This window comes from Uranotaenia lowii, chromosome 1 (assembly GCF_029784155.1).
Source record: "Uranotaenia lowii strain MFRU-FL chromosome 1, ASM2978415v1, whole genome shotgun sequence".
NCBI classification, from domain to species: domain Eukaryota; kingdom Metazoa; phylum Arthropoda; class Insecta; order Diptera; family Culicidae; genus Uranotaenia; species Uranotaenia lowii.
The window spans coordinates 195,953,259-195,978,316 of NC_073691.1; the positions used below are offsets into that span (position 1 = coordinate 195,953,259).

Genomic DNA, 25,058 nt, shown 5'->3' on the forward strand with positions numbered 1-25,058 from the left:
GCCCGTTTAAGTGCGAAAAAATATCTGGTGAGCTTAGATTTGAATCATTTCTGATGTTCTGGTTCCAATTTTTTTTATAAAAATCTATCATAATATGAGAGTTTCATCATTCGGAATTTTCATTCCGATTTACGTATAAATAATAGAAGAAAAAAACAATATCGAAAATCAAAGATTCAAAATTCAAATAAGAGATTTCTGATAAAGGATTCGGTCAGTTCTGTTCATAATTAGTTGCATTTTTGTTTGGAATTTAGATTCAGAAATCGATTCGGAATTCAAAATTTTCATTCAGGTTCAAAATGCAGAATTCAGATTCGGAATTAAAATTCAAAAATGCAAAAAAATACCACTTATTTTTGTTTTTTTTAAACAAAACACAAAACAGGTGAAAACTACTTTTATAAAATAAGATCTGAATTCGAAATTGCGTTCTTTGAAAAACCTTAATTTTATTGAAAAAACGTTGTACGTAATCTTCAGATTCCGGAAAATTCATCTGGAAATATATTTTATTGGTTTGCTGTTCATTGTTATCCATTATGCAGAACTCTGACAACCAAATTATTGCAAGGTTAAGGAGAAATATCTGTTAACTCATAGAGATGTTCAGCAAGTTTTTGTCTCTGTAAGTTACAATCAAAGACAGATTTTTCAAATTGTGAAAGATTTCGTACGCTTTATGTAGGGGAAACTGTACAAGGCGCACCAGCGTCTTTCGTCAGCGTATTTCTCAAAAATACACAAACCTATGGCTTCGAATGATGTTTTTCTTCTTTTTTTTTATAATTTATTAGATGAAAAGTTCACAAAAACGATTTTAGTTCTAAGAAATAGAAGGCTTAATGGAACCAGCGTAAAACCTGTTATTTTTCATGGTTAACATTTAAAGTTTTATGGTTAACTTCCTGGACAATTTGATGAATTTACAGCTTATCGTTTTTCCACTCGCATGCACTTTCGGAAGACTATAAATATTTTGTTGTTTTTCACTAACTTAAAACAAATTTCAACTAAAATCAATCAAATCAAATTTGGGGCAGAATGCACACAAGACCACGTATTTTTAAATTCTGTTAACTTTCGAGAAAACCCAAATATCAAAACAAAATACCATTCTTCTTATTTGCTGACTCCCAAATTACGATAACAATGCCTAATTATAACAAATTTCGTCCTTTTTCGAGTTAAAAAGGTGCACCAATATTCGACACGAAAAAATTATCTGCCGCCATGTTTTCCGCGATATCAGTCAAGAAATTGAATTTCGTTGCCTACCTGAAGGCGTTTTACCAATAAGGCTATTAAAAAGTGTATTTTTAAAACAGAAATTTTTGATAAGTTTAGCAATGGTAAATGATTTTTTGTCAATATATGGTTAGTTTACAAAAATACGATGAACATGTAATTAAAAATTATGTTTCAATCATTACATTTCTTATAATCATTGTTTCATTTTTTACCACCCTTTCGGTATGGTGCGTTCTGTCCACTAGTGTTGGCGTTCTACCCCGCGGTTTGTACTCTGGCTGTTTTTATTATTTACAAAAATATAATAAAAATCGTGTTTTTATCATATTATCTCTTTTTGTTAAGACCTAAATCTGATCCTTGAATCGTCGTAAACTTTCAATTGGGTTCTTAGATGATTGGTATCGCTATAAACAGCGATTATGCTTAACTGGTGCGTCTTGTACAGTTTTCCCCTATATTGATCTGGTTTTGTAGGGTTTTTTTTTGGATTGTACTAAAAAAGAAAAGCTGTGGATGGCAATGACTGAAGTTGTATTGTCCTAAACAAAGCTTACAAATAATCTTTCGAATAGAATCTTTGTTAGAAAGCTACTCAGATTTGTTCATAAAAAGAAAAAAAAAAGGATGCTAACAAGCCAAAGGAACTTTTATTTTAAGTTCATATTTATTTGTTGATCTTTAATTCAAATGAAACTCGCAATTTTTCATAATTAAACATCAAAAGTTATTCGATTTTCACTAAGTTGTCGGAAGCAAGTTGTAAAAACCTAAGTAAGCAAATTTGTGAATAATAAGAGGCACATCTAATTAGTAAAGAATTCTGATTATGAAAATTTGGACAGGCGGTTTGTTATTAGATTTTTTTTTGTGTTCAAGTTTAAGTATTTGTCCTGAAAAATTTACATTTTTTCTTGAGATTTGAAGCTATTTAATGTTGAATGAATTATGAGTTTAATTTGGCTTCAATTGAAAAAAAATTTGAAAACCACTGTTCTAAATTGAAACAAAGGTTGAATCTTAAAGCTGAATATATCGAGTTTACAAAAGTTGAAAATAAATCTAATTTGAACCCTTGATAAGTTTTTCTTTCAAATGAAGCCTTCAAGATCTCTAATTTTTTTAAAGCTTAAAAAAACTGAACATTTTCAGAACTTATTTTCGAAAGTTATGATTTAAAATGAATAGCTTTTAACTAAAAGAACTTGAACCCGAATAATGAGATACTCTTAGTATAACTTTTTTTTTAAAACAATTAATTCTTTATGTATGCATTTTTCAAGTGGACAGGTTATAGGAAGAATTTTGTCACCAAATCCCCCCCCCCTCTCCCTCTCTCATGAGGCAGTTCTTCCTACGGCCCTGGTCAGAGGCACAAATAGGATGCCAGCAAATGCCATTGTTATGGTGTACTGCGGTGTCAGATCCAAGCACCTGGTATTCAATAGTCCAAGATTCGAAGTAGAACGTACCAATCAAGGCACGGCGAGCTACCGCGTCCCCCAGTTTGCTACTCGAGTACATGGGTACAATGGGAAGACTCATGACTCCGTGTATAACCTTCTACTCCCAAATCTCCACTTGAGGCCGCAGACCTAGTTCCCACATCGAACTGTTTAACACACTATGCTTCAATAGTGGCAGGCATATTCGGTCTCCAAGGCATTTCTCATAGACGCGAGCACTTTCAGCAAAACCTCTCATCCGTACGACTCAAAGTCTGAACTCTACTCTAACGACACGAGATCCGACCACCCGCACTCCTCGCATCGACTCGAGGCATGATCTCTCCTCTTGCGATGACTACCTCTCCTTCTGTAGACTCGAGGTCTGACCTCTCCTCTAACGACTCAAAGCCCGACTTCTTATCTCCAGGATTCGATGTTTACCACCTTTATGCCCGTCGCGTGCCGATCGAGAGCAGCTTATCCTAGGCTTGCGTCTGTCACAGCACACGTGTGGGAATTACCTGGCAACTACTCGGATGATTACCAACGAAGACGTATTCGTACTTCGACTCGATTGGCTCACCCGACGTCGAGAGCCATTCTACCCGTGGGTATTCCCCGATCATGAAATAACCTTTTTCCAACGAATTCCACTGCGAAGAAGGTCAAGTCTTATCACCGCAGCTTCGGGCGTTGGGAACCGCACTTCTCATATATTCTCCGAAGGTGGAGCATCCTACGCACGAACGTGGCGTGCCCACCAAACCGTGAGGTCGGACACACTCTACTCGACAGCCTCCGCCAATGAGTCAGTCTACTCCGACCATAAACAGGGTTTCTTGTATCTCTTTGGCGGACAACCCTAGGAATTTTGGCCCGTGGCATTTTCTGCCCATCGTGTGCCAGATCGAGAGCAGTTTGTACTGGACTCACGCTTGTCACGGCACCCATTTGGGACTTGATGTTTCCCGACAGTGACGACATCCTACACCGATTCGAGAGGCTCGCTCGGCAATGGTTTACCCTCTTCCTACGAGGTCCGCAACTAGGAAGGTATTATTTTATCCTGGCAGTTTCCCCCGAAGGAAGCGGCTATACTCGGAATCTCCCTGGGGCGGTGGGGTATTCTACATCCGTTCGCGACGCACCCATGACCTCCAATACGCAGAAAATGATATTTTTGTAGCTTTGATCAAGGGACCGGACGCACACTACTCGGATGTTCCCTTGCGATGGGGCATCACGTTGTCTACTGCCGGGCCCACAGACGGCAAGTACGTTGGTCCGTACCGCTCGCAAACCTCGATCAGGCGAACACCACGTATTTGGATGTCTCCCCTTTTTACCACAATCTGAGCAATCTGGAGAAGTCACATGTCCAAACCAGTAGTGGTACTTCATGAAGCATCGATGACCAATCAGGAATTGCGTCATATGGAAGTCCACTCTACCGTGTCTTCTTCCGATCAATCTCCCGATCCAGTCCTCATCGGCGAGATCTCGTACGTTGGGCATGTCTTTATTGTCGTAACAATAGAAATCCTCCTCTAACAAAATCGAGATGGCCATGACGCTGCTTAGTCTCTGCAGGTTACACTGTCTTCTCAGGGCCTGCCTCCAGACCGCCACTCCGTACCGCAAGATAGACGTGGTCACGCTTGATGGTAACTTCCTCGGATTGCCGAGGAGTTCGACATCATTCGTGTGAGAGCGACCGTAGCTATTGCCGCACTCTTACACACGTAGTCGACATGACTCGTGAAGCTGGTACCTGTTTGGGGTGAGATCAGGTTGATGATCAGCACTATCTCGGTTTTGTGGTGGGCTAGACGCAGGCATTTTGATTGCATCCAGCTTTCCACTGCTTGGATAGCTACTGCAGCAAGAAGCTGTATCTTCGCTGTCAATGAGCCTCTCGCCAAGAGGATTACATCATCTGCAAAACCTACGAGTTTAGATCCCGATGGAAGGCTCATTCGTAGGAGCTCGTCGTACGTGATGTTCCATAACTCGGGGCCAAGTATTGATATATTTCTATTAACGAGGATTGACAACCAGTGGTAAAGTGCCGTAAAAAATGTATCTTGAAGACCCCAGATATAGGGCTGAAGATAAAATTGAGTGTTGTGGGTAAATGCTTGATTGAAGATTCATCAGCTAGAAATCAATAAGCGGAAGGCATGGTGCATGGTACAATGACCCGAGATGTAAGAAGAATTTCATCAATGTGAAAAATGTAATAGGTAATTTTGGAATATGGTGGTTTCCCTAGTCCTGAAGAGGTAGAATTTTGTTCCTAACTTGAAAAACGTCAGGCGCAATTTTAAAACCAAACGGTAGGCGAGTCACTAATATCACTTAACTCAACAGTTGGTCCTTCGGAGTAAAATTGAATTAAAAAATCTTTCGAAAGCACTTACCTTTTCCATCTTCAGCAGCTCCATGCTGGTGAGTTTGGAATCGTGGGGTAACCTTATCGATAGGATGATGTTTTCCTCGGTGATGTTGAACAACGTTAATGTACAAGAGGTCTTTGGGATTGTAATAAGAGAAAAATAAACAATCAGTACAATTTGTATGGGGATACACCTCCTTTCTAGCTGTTACCTCATTATTGATGTGCTGCAGCACGTACTGCTGCAATGCTCGGACAGCGTCCTGAACTCCTAAATTAGTGTGCGGTCTTAACAGTGCTTCGTCGGTAGAACTATAACCTAGTAACAGAAAGATGCCCGCTGCAGGGGGTCCATTGATGAACATTGAAAGAAAAGAAATTCAAAATTAGAGGTGCCGTTCAACTGGTTTCGGGAGACGTAAAAATGGAGATAATCACTCGTACCCGGCAAGGAATACTCTCCGGGAGGCGGTCGCATGCAGATGAATCGACCGGAGTAGCACAGGCACCGACCCCGGAAAGCCTGATAGGCCGGTGCCGCGTGGCTGTAGTACGCTAGCGATGTCCGGCAGGGTGCCAGTGGAACGCACAGTGCGTGACAGGTGAGCGCTAGGGAGTCACCACCTCCGCAGGTGCACAGCTCACTGCACTCGGCGTCGTCCAGCATGTACAACTGTTGGGTTTAAAGTTTGGAGGTTAGAGTTTTAAGGTAGTGTTGGGTATTGATGGGTCTGAAGTTAACTTACCCGTCGACTTTTGCCTTCGGCTATCAGCTGATCGGATTGATGGGATCTCTGAACTACGCAGTACCCTGGGGAAGAAATAGACTATGTTCAAGAGTTTGTTCAGTGAACTTTGACCTTTAGGGACTTACGTATCGGGACCGGTGTCGTAGTTGGCTCCGGCGTTGTCGTAGTAGTCGTTGTTGGCGGTAGGGTTTCAACCTCTGTCGAAGTAGTGTACATGTGCAGGACCTGCTCGTCGGGTCGCTGATGGATCTTGTTGCTGCCATTGGATTTTGAAGGAGCCGGTATATCGTCTTCATCGTCCCGATCTTCGCTGTCTTCGTGCGTCGGAAGTGGTCGTCCGTGGCGATGTTTCCCGCTTGGTTCGTACACTTCCGGCGGTGGAGGTGGAGCAGGTGGATCTAGATCGTGCCTTATGATCAGTTCATTGCCCTTGTGGACGAGCGTTTCCGGACGAGTGTCTGGCGTCTCTATGTAGTTGGTCTCGATCGGTTGCATTTCGGTTGGTTTTGGACGGTACTAAGGTTTGAAGCAAAATGTTAATCCAAACGTTTGAGTTACTCAAAAAAGGACTTACGATAGGCTTCGGTTTTGTAGGTGGTGGAGTTGGAGGTGGCGTGGGTCGCGTTGTTCGCATAGTTGTCGTTGTAGGCGTAGTTGTCGTAGTGAGCAATCCCAGCTCGGCCAATCGTTTCAAGTGGAAGTCTTTCTGTGATTCAACTAAACAAATACGAAAATAAAAACCATGAACAAGAACTCTAAAACAAAAATGTAGTCAACTCCTTACCGACACAAGGGTTCAACCACAGAAGTCGCTGCCACCCGAGACAATCGTACAGACCCTGCATATCCGCTCCCTGACAGGCGCAATTGGTACGTAGCGGAGTTCCCAGAATACCCAACATGGCCTGTCGACAGCCGCTGGTCTTTCCGGCACACTTCTTCGTGACACTATCCACGGCACAGGACTGCTCGAATACTTCCAACCTGGCCCGGCAATCTACGTCCTCGCGGCACATCTCAGCGACCGCGTGACACGACGGAGGTGGATTGTACGTCGAAACGGCTCCGTTCGAATTCTGCGGTATCAAACTCTCCGGAGGTCGCTGCGCACAAGCCGGATGAAGCTTCTCCTGCGCTATCATACAGCTGTCATGTCTGTTGGGAGTTTTCCTATTTTACACAAAAAAAAGAAAGAACACAAATTTTCCAAAAATTCCCATACCCCTAAAAAAAACTCAAGACAAACCTGCACAGGCAGAAAGCGATGTCCAGGCTAAGATCGTCGTGAATGCCTTTGTAGAAGCTCTGCAGCGAATCCATACATGCGTTTCGGTTGCACCGATGCACCTCGCAGTGCATCAGCACCGTTTTGAGGGCCGACGAGCAGACGTGATCGTCACGGCAGGCGTCCAGCGCCAGGTGACAAGTACTCTGTTTACCAAAAAAAAAAAAAAACGGAAGTTTTCAAATGCCGTCACACAGAAAAACATTTCAAATTTGCCTAATTTGTATAATGTTTTGAATATTTTCAACGAACTTTATAGGGTTTTGTGGTTGACAATTTTGACAATTTTGACAATTTTGACAATTTTGACAATTTTGACAATTTTGACAATTTTGACAATTTTGACAATTTTGAAAATTTTGACAATTTTGACAATATTGACAATTTTGACAATTTTGACAATTTTGACAATTTTGACAATTTTGACAATTTTGACAATTTTGACAATTTTGACAATTTTGACAATTTTGACAATTTTGACAATTTTGACAATTTTGACAATTTTGACAATTTTGACAATTTTGACAATTTTGACAATTTTGACAATTTTGACAATTTTGACAATTTTGACAATTTTGACAATTTTGACAATTTTGACAATTTTGACAATTTTGACAATTTTGACAATTTTGACAATTTTGACAATTTTGACAATTTTGACAATTTTGACAATTTTGACAATTTTGACAATTTTGACAATTTTGACAATTTTGACAATTTTGACAATTTTGACAATTTTGACAATTTTGACAATTTTGACAATTTTGACAATTTTGACAATTTTGACAATTTTGACAATTTTGACAATTTTGACAATTTTGACAATTTTGACAATTTTGACAATTTTGACAATTTTGACAATTTTGACAATTTTGACAATTTTGACAATTTTGACAATTTTGACAATTTTGACAATTTTGACAATTTTGACAATTTTGACAATTTTGACAATTTTGACAATTTTGACAATTTTGACAATTTTGACAATTTTGACAATTTTGACAATTTTGACAATTTTGACAATTTTGAAAATTTTGACAATTTTGACAATTTTGACAATTTTGACAATTTTGACAATTTTGACAATTTTGACAATTTTGACAATTTTGACAATTTTGACAGTTTTGACAATTTTGACAATTTTGACAATTTTGACAATTTTGACAATTTTGACAATTTTGACAATTTTGACAATTTTGACAATTTTGACAATTTTGACAATTTTGACAATTTTGACAATTTTGACAATTTTGACAATTTTGACAATTTTGACAATTTTGACAATTTTGACAATTTTGACAATTTTGACAATTTTGACAATTTTGACAATTTTGACAATTTTGACAATTTTGACAATTTTGACAATTTTGACAATTTTGACAATTTTGACAATTTTGACAATTTTGACAATTTTGACAATTTTGACAATTTTGACAATTTTGACAATTTTGACAATTTTGACAATTTTGACAACTTTGACAATTTTGACAATTTTGACAATTTTGACAATTTTGACAATTTTGACAATTTTGACAATTTTGACAATTTTGACAATTTTGACAATTTTGACAATTTTGACAATTTTGACAATTTTGACAATTTTGACAATTTTGACAATTTTTTCAATTTTGACAATTTTGACAATTTTGACAATTTTGACAATTTTGACAATTTTGACAATTTTGACAATTTTGACAATTTTGACAATTTTGACAATTTTGACAATTTTGACAATTTTGACAATTTTGACAATTTTGACAATTTTGACAATTTTGACAATTTTGACAATTTTGACAATTTTGACAATTTTGAAAATTCTGACAATTTTGACAATTTTGACAACTTTAAAAATTTTGAAAATTTTGAAAATTTTGACAATTTTGACAATTTTGACAATTTTGACCATTTTGACAATTTTGACAATTTTGACAATTTTGACAATTTTGACAATTTAGACAATCTTGACCATTTTGACAATTTTGATTCTATCAGGATGGTAATTTGTTTTTTCTTCACTTTTTTCGTAAATTTTCATTAAAAAACAAAAAGATTTAACTCACCTGAAAATGTATAAAGCTCATTTCGGCTTCCTTTTCCTCGATATCATCGGACCCAACTGGGCGATCGAAAAGTTCGGTGGTCAGTCACGCGTTTGAAGACAGAAGGGTTCGGTCCGCAATTTTCGGTTGATTGAAGTTCCACATCCGGTCGGCGCGGTTCAGCGAAATAGAGAGAGAGAAAAAAAAAGAGCAGAAACAGAAAACACGTAACAGAAATCCGGTTAGTATTAGAAGCAAATGTTTTCCAATGAGGATTGGACTATATTTCTGTTTGTAGCTTTTGTCAGAATTGAGCCAAAGGTTCATGTGAGACAGATAGATGATGTTAGAAGAGACAGAAATAAAGAAAAACAACGGAATGAGTTTATTGTATCACTGCGCTCGCTCATGTGTTCTTGGAATGATTTTGTGTGCACCAGGTTTCGGATTTTTTTCCCACCCTGCTCCAAATCCTCCTTTTTTCGTTGAAATACGAGAGCTTAATGGAATTCTTGGGACATTTCTTAGCCAAGCTCAGCACCGCCAAGCGAGGAGCAATCCAAGTGCAAGTAATTTATCTTACACCTTGCGAGACCTTTTTTAAGAAAAGTTTAACGAAGAAATGTTGCCTTCTTGAGGGAACAGAAAACAGAAAATAAAAAGAAAATCATTCCCCGTGAGAGGATGAAATTAAGCACCGAAAATCCTTTCGTGTTTTCCACCCAAAATTTGAGCATTCTTTTGAGGATTGCTTTATGGGTGGAGTCAAGTTTACTGTTTTTTTTTCTTGTCGCCCTTGTTTGTCCCTAATAAAGTCCTACTGAAATGGTGGCTCCAGAGAAACGAAAAAAAATGGTAGAAAAAGTGGTTCAGGATTTCAACCATTTCTTGGTGGCTTGTTTGTGCTCGTGTGGTGATTTAACGCTAATACCTCGCGTTTTCAATGTTTTTTTTTCTTCTCTTTTATGTTTCACCTTTACCCATCAGCACCTTACAATTATAGGGGTAACCAATTTTCTGGGACCAGCTCGGAAAAGCTGAGGGTGACTCTCGAAGCCAAAATGCTGGAGAAAGCAAGCGTCAAACGAAATATGTTCGTATACCTCTGTTTGTTGTAAAGGATCTTTATGGCTTGAGAGCAAAATGATTTTTTCTCATCCATTTTCCTTCTACAAAGATGTGTGAAAATGTAAGAAAAGTCAAACTTTATCAAAACACCAAATAAACCAACCAATGTCAATCATTTTCATAAATTACGGTTTTCAGAATATTTTATAACATGTTAATCTTACAATCCATACCAATTTCAACAATTTGACAAGCATTTGCCGAAAGCTACAGCTCAGAGAAACATGAGAAAACCAGAAATGGACCTTTTTTGGAAAATCATTTTGATAGCCTAAAAGCCTTCAAAATCCTTGTTTCATAGCTTTCTCGGTAAAAGATCATTATTGGCAAATATTTCTAAGAATTACAACCATTAGAGAAAAAAATAACTGCAAGTTAGGTAGAAGAAACCCATACAATTTCTTTGAAAAATGGCCACAAATTCACAAATGTACGGTGAAGTTTCATTCATTTATATATGTGATTTCAATTTTCTATCACGTTTTTTTTACAAAATTTTATGTTTCAATTAACAACTAAAGCATAGGTCGTATCAGTTGCGAAATGATATTTTGAAATGAAATTCATTGCTAGGATTGAAAACCGTTCTTTTTTTTCATTTTATAAATCTTTATTTAGACCTTATATCAACGGAATGCAAAATTCTTTATTTGAGTGTTAAGCCTTTTTATTCTGCAAGCTTGGATATTTTTTTCAATAAAATCCACCTGGCTTTTGGATTTCCTAATATTATTTTTTTCTAAACGTTGAAAATTAACTCGATAATTCTGTTTCTGATATCAGAAATCTTAATTTTAAATAAGAACTCTGATTCTGAATTCTGAATTCTTACGTGCTCGCGAAATGCTTCTTGTTTCGACGGGTATTTGAGCAAAACTGGGCAAACATAAACAAAACAAAATATATTGACGAAAAGAGGAGAAGTAAAACTTAAACATAAATTTTAGTTCCCACTATTTATATTTAAGCCTATGAATCTTATATGTTAAGTGATTTTGAATCATTTTAAACCTTGAGAAAAGCACTTTTTTAGGTTGTGAAAAGTGACAATTTGCCTAAAGTTTTAACATACTTCTCAACAAGCAGATCATTATAATTGTACAAAAATTATAAAAAGTCTGTAAGGCACAGGCAAGTTCAAGGCTCTCGGAGAAGGATTCTTTTTAACTGAAATTCTAGTTATGATCAGCTAATGTCGGACAACGCTGTGGAAAGATTAAAAGCAATCGGTCAGTGAGAAATAAGTTATTAATGAAAATCCATTATTTTTCGCTTATCCTGAACAAAACACCTTAAAATTCCATGTACACTTGAGGCTCAAGAGCATCCCTTATCATGGTCAGATCTTGTTTAAATTTGGCATGTGACCTTCTGGTAAGTCAAAGATCAATTTGAACTTAGAGCGAGTGCGATTTATCGCGATTATTTCTTCCTATACTAAGATACTAAGATACTAAGATATACTAAATTTCACTGTAACAATCGAGCAATTCACATACCAAATACAAAAACCAAGTGATTAAGAGTAAAATTTGTTGTTTAATCGAATGATGTGCACCGCTTAGCATTTAGTTGACGAGAAGAGCCTAAATAACCCCGATTTCCCCTAAATTCATTCATTTTTTTTTTAAAATACATTGTTACAAACGAGAATTTAATTCAACAGATGCAAAAAACTTTCAATCGGGTGTTAAACTTATTGCTGAATCAAGTGATGTACACCGTTAAGCGATGTACACCCTCAATGGCCTCAATCACCCCGATTTCTCCTGAATTCATGCAATTTGTTCGAAATAAAAACAATGTTACCAACGAAAATGCAATTAAACAAACGAAAAAAACATTGAATCAGGTGGAAAACTTAATGCTGAATCGAATAAAGAACACCGCTTAGCACTGAGTTGACGAGGAAAGTCTCATGATCCAAAATTTTCCCTAAATTCTTTCATTAACTCATACAATATGAACAAAAAAATCGTAGTAACAAATGTGGAAGCATCAGAAAAGGTACAAATACATTAAAACATATGTAAACTTAACAGTTGAATAAAGTTAATCTTGTATCATTCGAGAATGCATCAGGAAGTGCACAGAAACAACTGAACTATGTGAAAAACTAATTGTTGAACAGAATGATGCACACAGTTAAACGTTTAGTTGACGAAAAAAGCCAGGATCGCCCCCTTTTCCCCCTAAATTTTAACGATATTTTGTTGGAATGATAATTGAGATGGATTGAAACATAATGAGGCCTTTCTTTTCGATGCAACAGTTACCTTCAAACCATTCTCTTTAATAACAAGGACTTTTTTTTATATTTCATGAATTTAGAGGAAATGGGGTCGATTGAGGCTCTTCTCATCAACTGAGCGCTGAACAGCACTCATCATAAAATACATCAGGAATTCTAGAAAGTTAAGCGGTGTACTAGGTTCTATTCAACAATCAGTTTGATGCATGATTCAATCAGTTTTGTGCGATTTCTGACGCATTTTCAATTGTTATAAAGTTTTTTTTCTAAGCTATGGCATGATTCTAGAGTAAATTGGGGCAATTGAGATTGTTCTCATTAACTGAGTTCTTAACGATGCCTTTCATCAGATTGAACAGTGAGTTTAACACCTGATTTGATTTTTTTTTATAAACTTAGCTAGTGCTTTCTCATTTGGATATTTTAAATTATATTGCATGAATTCATGAATAATTTAGGGGAAATTGAAGGAAATGAAACCTTTCTTGAAAACCTGATGCTAAGCAGTGTAGATCACTCAATTAAGCAATATGTTTAAAATCTGATTCAATCACTTTTGTGCATTTTCTGATGCATTGTCATCTGTTATGATGATTTTTTTCAACATATCGCTCGATTTCAGGAGAAATCGGGGTGGTTGCGGCTATTCTCGTAAGCTGATCACTGCGTACACCACTTGATCCAGCGACAAATTTTACACTGAATCACTTAGTTTTTGCATTTGATATGTGAATAGCTTGATTGTTACAGTGAAATTTATGCAAAAGTTTATAAAAAGATAGGGGAAATTGGGGATATTCTGCCGTTTTTAATCATTCTAGTGCAAAGCGACACGGTCAGCTACAGAGGGAATAGATCTACCAAAAATGATCCTTCATGTTGAAAAGTTGTTGGATTGCACTTTGTTTGACTGCATTTCTTTGAAAAATGTCTTATGTTTAGGGGAAAAGAGGCAATAAGAGCCACTTGTCATAGTCAAAACAAAAATTGAAGTATACCAATCGATTCAGCCGACATTTTTTCATATCTAAATAAGTATGGTTTATATGACTTTTTTTTTGCAAGGTAGATTGCTACAATCGGAATTATAATTTGTCACTCTAACAAATAGGGGAAATCGGGGCAAATGAGGCGTTTAGAGTCTTTTAATCAAGAAGCGGTGTAGATCATTCGATTTCTCGTGTTTTTTGCATAAGAAATGATAGTTTTCTAGAATTTAGTACTGTTTAGGCGATCGTCACAGTAATAGGTACCTTTTTTGATCAAAAATCCCCACTGTGCAATGTCCCGAATAGGTATCAAAATACCAGATTCCAAAGCGAATGTCTAGAATAAGTTTGCCAGATTGCCCGGTTTTATCCGGATTTGCCCGGTTTTATCCGGATTTGCCCGGATACTTCATACCAAATTTGGGAACAGTCGTGTTCGGCCCGGGTGCCTGGATTTCATTAAAAAGTGGCCGGATTTTGCCCGAATTTATTCACTTTATTTGGCAAATCAAACAAAAAAATGATTTGTTTTGTAATTTTTTTAGTTATGCCTCCGAAAATGAAAATTGTTTTGCAAGTTTTGCAAAAATAATCAATTGTTCGATTGCTTCTGATGAATTTTTTTTCAATTTTTTTTTCTTGATTTTTGTTGAGAAATTTTGGGTTTTGACAAACCAATTCATTAGGGTGTCCCAAAATTGCATTACTTCTGGGAATCTGGGGGCTCACCCTCCAAATGGTAGATTAGGATGTGCAGAACAATCTTTTGTGTAGAGCTGACTAAAAAAAATCATGTTTAGAGGTTCCGCAAGCGCGATCTTTTAAAAAAGTCCACTTTCAAAAGATTTGATTTTAAATAAATTCTGGATCCAAAAATTTTCATAAAATTTATATATTTTATATTTTTTTAATTTTTTTCGAGTTAAAAACTACACGTAAATATTACAAAATGAACCAAATTTGTATCAAAATGTAAAACTAGCAAGCTATTTTCAAGAAAAAAAAATTGTTGGTCCAAAAATTTTGAATTCAACTGACCAAAATGTGTACCAAGCGTAGAATATTTTTGATACCAATGCCATCAAAAGATGCGGATTTTTGTGCACTTAAACTGTGCTGAACAAAACATGTGGTTTGTATCAACGTGTGAACAGCTAGCTATTCACGATTTAATGCTTAACAAAAATAATAATTTAGGATATTTTTTATTTAATTTATCAAATTTGTCTTAACAAATACCTACTTTAAAATCAAAATACTTGCAAAAAAAGACTTTGATGGTTTAAAGGAATCATCAGAAGGCCATATGCCGAATTTAAGCAGAATTGGGCAACAGAAAGGGGTTGCACTGAACCTAAAGTGTGAAAGGGATTCTGAGACATAGTGTTCTAAAGAAGCATAAACAACTGGTTTTTCATCATGCATTTTTGTCTTTACCAATCGATTGCTTGATTATGAAGGTTTTATTAAAATTTCAATTAAGACTAACATTTCACTTGAAGACTGCAACTCGATTGGACTTAAAACAAAAAAGTTATGGGTGTTCCAAGATTGTATTTTTGTGGCAAATTGTCGTTTAACACACAATGAGTACTTTTTACTCATTGAGTTTTACAGGACAATTTGTAACCAAAATACAATCTTTGAACAGCCATAACTTTTTTGTTTCAAGTTCAATCGAGTTGCAGTCTTCAGGTGAAATGTTAGTCTTTATTGAAATTTTAATAAAACTTACATAACCAAGCAATCGATTGATAAAGACAAAAATGTATGATGAAAAACCAGTTTTTATGCTTCTTTAGAACACTATGTCTCAGAATCCCTTTCACACTTGAGATTCAGTGCAACCCCTTCCTGTTGTCCGATTCTCCTCAAATTCGGCATATGGCCTTCTGATGACTCCTTTAAACCATCAAAGTCTTTTTTTGCAGGTATTTTGATTTTAAAGTAGGTATTTATTAAAACAAATTTGATAAATTAAATAAAAAATATCCTAAATTGTGATTTTTGTTAAGCATTAAATCGTGAATAGCTGTTCACACGTTGATACAAACCACATGTTTTGTTCAGCAAAGTTTAAGTGCACAAAAATCCGTATCTTTTGATGGCATTGGTATCAAAAATATTCTACGCTTGGTACACATTTTGGTCAGTTGAATTCAAAATTTTTGGACCAAAAATTTTTTTTTCTTGAAAATAGCTTGTTAGTTTTACATTTTGATAGAAATTTGGTTCATTTTGTAATATTTACGTGTAGTTTTTAACTCAAAAAAAATTAAAAAAATATAAAATATATAAATTTTATGAAAATTTTTGGACCCAGAATTTATTTAAAATCAAATCTTTTGAAAGTGGACTTTTTTTAAAGATCGCGCTTGCGGAACCGCTAAACATGATTTTTTTTAGTCGGCCCCATACAAAAGTTTGTTCGGCACATTCTTATCTACCATTTGGAGGGTGAGCCCCCAGATTCCCAGAAGTAATGCAATTTTGGGACACCCTAATATTCATAGCTTAGTAAATGTTTCCCGGTGTTAAAATTTTTGAACAGCTTGCTACAAAATGACTCATATCCTAAAAAAATTCATTACAGCTTCAATCAACTCAATTTTTTTTGAATATTCAAATTTAACATAAATAAAATTAAATCAAATCGGTTTTAAAATTCCAGATGCGATGTTGAACACTTTTCCAATAATTTATTAACTATATTCTTGTTACCAGCCAATGTATTTTTTTTTGCAAGATTAGAATTTTTTTTAACAAATTAGCAAATATTTATCAAAATTTTGAAATAAGTGTATAAAGGATTTTTTTTCTTTCTCTAAACTATCATTCTTTCTTTAAATGGTTGTTTTTATAGCCGGACACTTAATGTTAGTTTTAAATGAAAAAAAAAACACTTAAAACAATTTTTTGTCATATACAATTCTGATTTATTTTATTAATATCTACGTTTCTATTAATTTTCAATTTTTTTAATTGGTTTTCATGAATTTTGACCAGCCAAAAGGTTCAACGACTTTATCAAAATCAGTAGAGTATTTGAGAAACCGCGATTTAACCATGTTTTGGGAGTTATTTTTGATAACTCTTGAAAACTGATAACTAATAATACAGAGACATTTATATTGCCATTGCTTTAAAATATAATAGGGATGTTTTGGAATGAATTTTCGAGAAAACTGAATAAGATATTAGAAATCAATGAAGTTTGTGATTAAAAATAATGTTTGCTCAGAAGTCAAATTTGAAGAAAAAGAACTTCTACTGTTCGAAACCGTTCTCCAAAAATGGCATTTAAAGGCAGCTCAATTTACCCAAATGTGGGATAGCATTAAGTTATAGTGCATTTGTGAAGTTTTTTTTCAATCTCTAGTAGAAGTTTAAAAATTTAAATTTTTCATCGACTTGGAGAGTACATTGCATATAAAACCTTTCAACTTCATCAGAAATATAAAAATGTTTGCAAAGCAAAATACACTCATCATTTAACTTTTTATTTGTTATTCAATGTAAGGAAATTTTTGTTAAATTTCTAAACAAAATTCGAGCTTTTCCTAACATTTTTTAGAGAATTCTTAAACAAGTATACTTACGACTATAACCCTCATGGTTTCATGAAGCCTGAAAGTGCCGGAACACGATGAAATATATGGATAGATTAAGAATGCCAGAATTTTTTTTAGAACGTGCCCGGGTCTGAAAAAACCGGGATATTTAATTTCAAAACATGGCAAAATCCGGGCAATTAATTTTAAAATGTTGACCAAAAATCAGGGTAAATTTGGTCAAAACCCATAAATTACTTAACATATATCAAAAAAAAAAAATTTAAAAACCTTTTTTATACATAAGTAGTTTTATAATAGTATTTTAGACTTTCAAACAACTTCTCAGGATTATTTTTATAAAACGTTCCCAAAAAATTTCGTTTTTGGTGCATACATTTTTTTTCAACGTATTTTATTTTTTGGGTTTGGCAAATAAAGTGAACAAATTCGGGCAAAATCCGGGCTACCGGGCCGGAACGGACTTTTGTCAACTTTTATATTAAATATCCGGGCAAACCTGGATAAAACCCGGCAATCTGACAACCTTAGGATAGATGATCTTGAAAATCGACTTTCTAATAGCTTTGTGAGTTTTGGACTACTGTGCCGCGCACAGTTCTGACCCGGAAATCAAAACTCATCACTGCTTATTTTTTTATTTTTTTTAAAACCAAGAACCAAATGTGAATAAATACGGTAAAAAAACGAGCAATTTTTGTTTTATTTTATTCAAGCATACGGACCGGACAGAATTCGCATCGGTGCTTTTCATTGAGTATCTGGGAAAGCCCGGATATAATCGGGCAATCTGGAATGCTTAGTCTAAATGATGTTAAATGTTCTATAAATTCGATCACAAACTAGAATTATTTGGACATTTTTTTCTTAGATCGCAACGCATAATAAATTTAATGGTTTGAATTTGAAAGTAAATTTTAATTTAGAATGATAATTCTTTAATTTTTAATCATTAATTTATCAATTTTTTATTCGGGTTCATTAAAATAAAAAAAATCTTTGAGGATCCTAAATGAATTCTTGAAATCTTGCATTATTATTTTCTTATGGACACACGCTTGAAAGCCCAGGGAAAAAACTCCCAAATCAGACCTTTAGTGTCAATTTGACACTCCTGTTCAAAAACCGTTATATCTCTCTTGTTTCTCAATCAATTTTTACATAAATTATAGTTTTGAAAACCTTGTGATGTAACTCAAATATGAAAGCTGAAGTGAGAATCTTTAAGTTACACATAAGGACATATTTTTTTTAATTTTTTTTTAAGATCATGACCACAAATAATGTGTAGGGTGTAAAAACTGTACTTTTCAATCAATGGACCGTCATAATGGTGGAAAAGTTGACGTAATTTATAATCAAGAAAAAAAAACCAAAAAAAAAAATCTGAAACTTTTTGTCAATTTGCAATTTCTCAGACTTTCTTGTTCTTCCTCTTCTCTCTAAATTCAACTTTACACTGAGTTCTGAGTATATAAAGTCAATATTTTCGAAATAAATTTATATTCACCAGAAAGGTAATTTTATACCGATCCTAGTGGTATTATTAGCGCTTTGGAAATTTGTCAAAATTTCTGTGTTTCGAATTTGGAAATCTAAAAATGCGAAAAGGAGAGAATTAAATATATTTGTAAGCACGCAGAATAACGATAACGTAGAATTGCCATCCGTCCCGTAAAAGCGGGACATGTCCCGCTTTTTCGTTGAATGTCCCGTAGTCCCGCTTTTTCCTCAAAATGCCTCGCTTTTTTATGGAAAACTTTTACAAAAAGAAAAAATCAAACTTTATCCTCAATTCCAATTCATCGTTCAACACAAAAAATCTTTTTTCTCAAAATAAGCACCAATTTTTCAGATATGACATAAGACAATACTCAATAGCCCTACAGTTACAATAAAATTCTGATTCAGTTAAGCGTTCTTGGAGCACGTCCAACCTATGCATTTTAAATAACTTTGGTATGTAAAAAATATTGTTTAAATTGCTTCCAAAGATCTCAATTTTTTGTAAGAATCTTAGTTAAATTGCTTTTTATACACCACCTTTTTCGACTCAATTGTCCAAAGTATACAATGATGGAAGTTTTCTTTAGTTTTTAAATTAAAAAAAAATTGAGATATATTTGTTATTGCACAAAAGTTTTTTAGTCGACTTAAAATCAGCCGTTTACATGTAGGACTAGATATTTCTCTCAAATAAAGTGTTGATTTGCGAGAACCGTGGACAATAATTGTGTTTATGGCAGAAATACCGTGTAAATAGAAGTCATGAAAGAAAAATTGAACAAATTCAATTCACGTTTAAAATTACCTTATTTAACTTTTAATGAATGACTTTGGCTGATGGTATGCGCACAATTTTGGCAAGCATTTTTTAGTGGTTTTCTAATGTCCCGCTTTTTTCAGCTGTGTGTCGCTTTTTTTGAAAGTATCTGGCAAACCTACGATGATGGCAAATGTCAAATTCATAGATACTTCTTATTTTTAGGTTACAGAAAACTGAACTTTATTATTTTGATTCAAAAGTGTGACTATGAATGACTGATTAAGTTCCCATCGAAATGTTTATCTGCTTAAATTCATCAAAATTCTGGAAAGTTAGAAATGTCATTTTCAGATTTTTTTTGTAAATCTTGTGTATAGTTTAAAATTTCAATTTTGGCTAAAAATTCTTGTGAAGGTATTAAAATACAAAATCAGTAAGTTGACTGCAATGAAAAATAACAAATTCAAAAGTAAACACAAAGTCTGGTAAGCTCAAGTTTGAAATCGGGTTTAAACTCAAGTTTCTTACTTTTAGATATTTAGATATAGGTTTGGCGACTCTCAAAATAAGGAACACTTGATATTCAATCCAAAAGATTGACGTGTGATTTTGTTGATAACATCGGAAAAGAGGTTTTGACGGTCGCCATAGAACGAGGAGAACGATTTAGTTGACTGTTAATCTGAGATTGTTGACAAATCTGTGAATTCAATTTTTGACGGTCGCCATTGCAGTTATTCTTAACTTGTGGGATTGGGCGTTTTAAAAGCAACGCATAGTTAAACCCTTAACACTCTACCCCAACTTAGTCGTCTTTTGAAGCAATTTGAGACACAGGAAAAAAAACTTCCCAAGTACCTAATTTAGTCGCTTTTAAAGTTAAGATTCCTCGAAGGAAAAAAGCACCTCCAAAGAAAGGTCGTTTTGTTAAGCGTGAAAATGGTTAAGGGAAGTGGGGAAAAGTTGGTCACCAAAAAGGAAACCTTTAGAGGCCTATCAAGGGACCATACGTCTAGTGACACGCAGCATTTCCTAGGAACCCATTCGGTTGGGAGGGAAAAAAATGGTAAAAGGCCAGACTGGGGCATTTGTTGAAGAATACGAAGAAAAAAAGAACACTGGCACAAGAACGCTGACAAGAAATCGCTGCTCGTCGACCGACGAATGAGTCTAAGTGAAACGATAACCGGAGCTGTGTGGAAAGATTAAAAAAAAGTTCCATGTTTTGCTAACGTGGACGTGACATGGATTTAGGACATGAATGATGACTTGGTTGAAAGAAAGGGGGAAAAACTTGGATCCTTTTTTCCAGGAATTTCTCGAAAGGACTTTGTCGTTTTACCCTTCCAAATGTGACGACGTTAAACAAGCGATTTTTTTCTATTGTGTTTTTGTGATTTTGTTTTCAGAAATTTCAACTGTTACAACCTTTAAAATCACAAAATGATGTTCGTCGTTGTTAAGTGTTTCAAATGTAATTGATATTTTCAGCATGAAAATAACCACAATTTCGTAGAATATTTGTACGGAATGAAAAAAAAATAACACTCCATAATCCGACAAATTCCCGTATCGAAAAACCAACGAACAATATTGACATGATTGTGGCGCTGCAATGTAGCCTGACCAAATAATGGTTTGATTTCTGGGAGAGTCAGAAGTAAAAAAATATATAAGCAGCATATTACCACAAATAAAAAGTCACTGGAGCTTGATACGTTTGCCGATTGATGCATGAATGAGTGGGTTGTTATACACAAAGTGAGAGCAATATTTTAATTTTTAATATTTTTTGGGAAACATTGATGAAGATTTCTATCAATTTTTTTGATCATTTTTGAATTTTTCACTAATTCTCAAATTAGAACAAAATTTTAGTCCCAAAAACAGAACAACTACCTTGCCAACCCAATTCGAACCGCCTCGCAGTATTTGGGGCGTCAAGCTCGTTCGGTCCGGTTATTTGTTTGTTTTTTTTTTGATATGATTCCCCACATAATTTTGGCCAATGGTGGTGTGGCAATGACGGCATTAAATCTGGTAAACAGAGTTGATTCAGGTGTGAAAATGTTGGAGAATAAAATTGAAAAATTAATGCCAATTGTGGACCGCCTGCCGCAAGCCCATCTTCTCATTCACAAACTGCTAGGTGCAGCCAATCAGGATTGGGACCAGAAGTTTTGTGATGGGTGTAATTTTTTCCTCATTTAACGGGATATTGTTCCATTTATTGGGTAAAGGGGTGAACAGGTTGTTTGCTCCCATTTTTTTTTCTTCCATCAATAAAATTGAGACTATTTGTCCCAGAAACCAACCGAAGACCAGCACAATAAAATAACTGAACGGACAACCTGAACATTCTGAAAATATGCTCACGATCTGGCTAATTATTAATTCGTGAAGCTCTGTAATGAAGCTATCAAAAGGCTGAACATTGTTATTGGAACGGAAGGAATTGTTTTATGATTGGCAGCGATAATGAACCGTTTGGAATTTCAATAAAAAATCATTTAGCTGATTGAATTGAATTCAAACACTTCAAATAAAGAGTTTCAATTATTAACCACAAGTGGTTTAAAAACTTATTTAGATCTTTTCTATGTATTTATATCGATGAGAAATTCAAATTAGTGTTTCGGTTACATACACATTTACAAACATTCAACAACTATAATGAAAGTTTTTAAATCGTGATTGTTTATTTTCCTCTTGTGCTTTGGAATTTCAAACTCGTTCTTCTCATGAGATCTTAAAACAACTTTAAAAATCAATTTTAAATGATTTTCTTGAACATATGGAAAAAAACTTATTCAAAACACTTGACATTGGATTGCAGCCTTCCTGAAGGTCATTTTTACAATTTGTGTTATTTTTACAATTTGTGTCATTTTTGTCATTTTTGTCATATTTGTCATTTTGTCATTTTTGTCATTTTTGTCATTTTTGTCATTTTTGTCATTTTTGTCATTTTTGTCATTTTTGTCATTTTTGTCATTTTTGTCATTTTTGTCATTTTTGTCATTTTTGTCATTTTTGTCATTTTTGTCATTTTTGTCATTTTTGTCATTTTTGTCATTTTTGTCATTTTTGTCATTTTTGTCATTTTTGTCATTTTTGTCATTTTTGTCATTTTTGTCATTTTTGTCATTTTTGTCATTTTTGTCATTTTTGTCATTTTTGTCATTTTTGTCATTTTTGTCATTTTGGTCATTTTGGTCATTTTTGTCATTTTTGTCATTTTTGTCATTTTTGTCATTTTTGTCATTTTTGTCATTTTTGTCATTTTTGTCATTTTTGTCATTTTTGTCATTTTTGTCATTTTTGTCATTTTTGTCATTTTTGTCATTTTTGTCATTTTTGTCATTTTTGTCATTTTTGTCATTTTTGTCATTTTTGTCATTTTTGTCATTTTTGTCATTTTTGTCATTTTTGTCATTTTTGTCATTTTTGTCATTTTTGTCATTTTTGTCATTTTTGTCATTTTTGTCATTTTTGTCATTTTTGTCATTTTTGTCATTTTTGTCATTTTTGTCATTTTTGTCATTTTTGTCATTTTTGTCAATTTTGTCAATTTTGTCATTTTTGTCATTTTTGTCATTTTTGTCATTTTTGTCATTTTTGTCATTTTTGTCATTTTTGTCATTTTTGTCATTTTTGTCATTTTTGTCATTTTTGTCATTTTTGTCATTTTTGTCATTTTTGTCATTTTTGTCATTTTTGTCATTTTTGTCATTTTTGTCATTTTTGTCATTTTTGTCATTTTTGTCATTTTTGTCATTTTTGTCATTTTTGTCATTTTTGTCATTTTTGTCATTTTTGTCATTTTTGTCATTTTTGTCATTTTTGTCATTTTTGTCATTTTTGTCATTTTTGTCATTTTTGTCATTTTTGTCATTTTTGTCATTTTTGTCATTTTTGTCATTTTTGTCATTTTTGTCATTTTTGTCATTTTTGTCATTTTTGTCATTTTTGTCATTTTTGTCATTTTTGTCATTTTTGTCATTTAGTTTTGGTGTTATTTTTGTTGAAGTCTGAGGTAAATTTTTGATATGTAAAAATTGGAAAATTTTCCATAAGTTAGCCAGTCTAGGGCAAAATGCTAAAAACTCCTTTCAAATGGTAAAGTTTGAAGAAAAATACCGCGATGTTGTTTTTTTTTGGACCGCGAAGAATTCTTAACCAAGAAACATCGATATTCAGCATTGTTTATTTATCTCAGAATTCACTGGACCTGGAGTTACAATTTAGTGTCTTTTAGCCACCGAAAGTATTGTGTTCCATTTCATAGAGTTTTATGATTAATTTTATACCATTTGAGGTTGCTCCGTACTGCCTTAGAAATTGATAAACTAGTATTTGTAAATATTATGAAAGTGTTTTTTAACCTTTATGATTAAAAAAACTCGTTGAAACCGTCAATATAGAGACTGAGCATTGTTATCCTAAAGTATCGAATTCTAAACAAAGACGAAATTGATTTTAAAATCAAATTTAAAGTAGTCTAATTGATTTCTGCAACCATGTTGTACGTTCACAGATGTCCAGTACTGGTTTAAAAAAAAATGAAACTTACCACATTCCCCTTAACAGAAAAAATAATCGAAAAAAAAAGAAAAAAATTGATCAATCTTACCCCGGATAAATCCATCGATTACTATTATTTGTGTTATTTACCAAATGAACTATGCTGAATGAATAGATTTCATTAAAGACTTTCGTGCTGACTTATGAAAATTGGAAATTAAATCAGATTTCTCAAATTTTTTTTTCATTGTACGAAAAACTAAAGAAAAAAGTGTTGAAATTTATTCGGTCGGCATCTTTGAACAACACTTTTTGCGATTGTCCAACATAGGTGCCAGGTGTTATTGTCAAACAACAGGATTTGATCATCACTAGATTGCATAAACAAAGCATAAACAGGTGATGTAGATGCCTTAATATATGCAAAAATTGAGCATCTTCTTGGCTGTTCTGCAGTTCAAATCGAAAAACACTGAAACATCTGAACCGAAGATTACTATCGGTTAACCGTCGGTTAACTACTTGATTGGAGATTTGTTCTATGTTTTCATAAATTGACTTATTGAGATTTTTTCTTGAAAATCAGGAAAATTCAGGACATTTTAAAGACAATTTTTAAAAAACCATAACAGTTTGAGAGTTTTTCAAAACAGTCTCTGAAAAATCAGGACACCTGGCATCTCTGTAATACTTCATTTTCTGTCGCCAAATAGCGCTATTCGTTTTCTCATTGTTTACATCGGTTAAAGTATATCTGACAAAATCAAACCATGACGATCCAGGAGAGATCCATGATAATCAGAAACAGATTTAAAAGAAATATCCAAGAGTTAGAAGAAAATTAATGAACAAATGTTCATTGATCATTCATGTATATATTTTTTAAATTAAAAAACAAAAAAATGTCTTTAATGTGGCTCTCTTAAACTCTGTAATTTTGAAAATTTTAAAATTTTGGTTCTTCCATCTCAAAGGATGTCCGCCCACTGAGCTATATCAAAGTATAAATTTATTCTGCAAAAATCCGCCGTTAACTGAAAAACAAAGGGGTAAACAATGTCAACGCAAACAAACTTATTAACCAAATTGAATAAAACAAAGAAATAGATTGTTTTTTGAAAATAAAAAAAATATATACATACTTAAAATAATGTAGATATT

At 34.0% G+C, this 25,058-nt stretch overlaps 1 protein-coding gene across 9 annotated transcripts in view; it reads right to left on the reverse strand.

Annotated features, from left to right (window-relative positions):
* Positions 1-25,058, reverse strand: part of LOC129742447 (uncharacterized) — a 584,572-nt gene that overhangs the window by 11,710 nt on the left and 547,804 nt on the right. For 7 of the 9 annotated variants that reach the window (XM_055734387.1, XM_055734355.1, XM_055734361.1 and 4 more), the window contains 9 exons: positions 9,189-9,244; positions 7,090-7,274; positions 6,628-7,013; positions 6,418-6,560; positions 5,969-6,359; positions 5,841-5,905; positions 5,533-5,767; positions 5,307-5,434; positions 5,120-5,230 (listed from right to left, as the gene is read on the reverse strand). In XM_055734387.1, the coding sequence (XP_055590362.1) occupies positions 5,120-5,230; positions 5,307-5,434; positions 5,533-5,767; positions 5,841-5,905; positions 5,969-6,359; positions 6,418-6,560; positions 6,628-7,013; positions 7,090-7,274; positions 9,189-9,244 (1,700 nt within the window). The remainder of the gene's footprint in view (positions 1-5,119; positions 5,231-5,306; positions 5,435-5,532; positions 5,768-5,840; positions 5,906-5,968; positions 6,360-6,417; positions 6,561-6,627; positions 7,014-7,089; positions 7,275-9,188; positions 9,245-25,058) is intronic. The other 2 variants (XM_055734382.1, XM_055734368.1) reach the window with 1 other exon arrangement.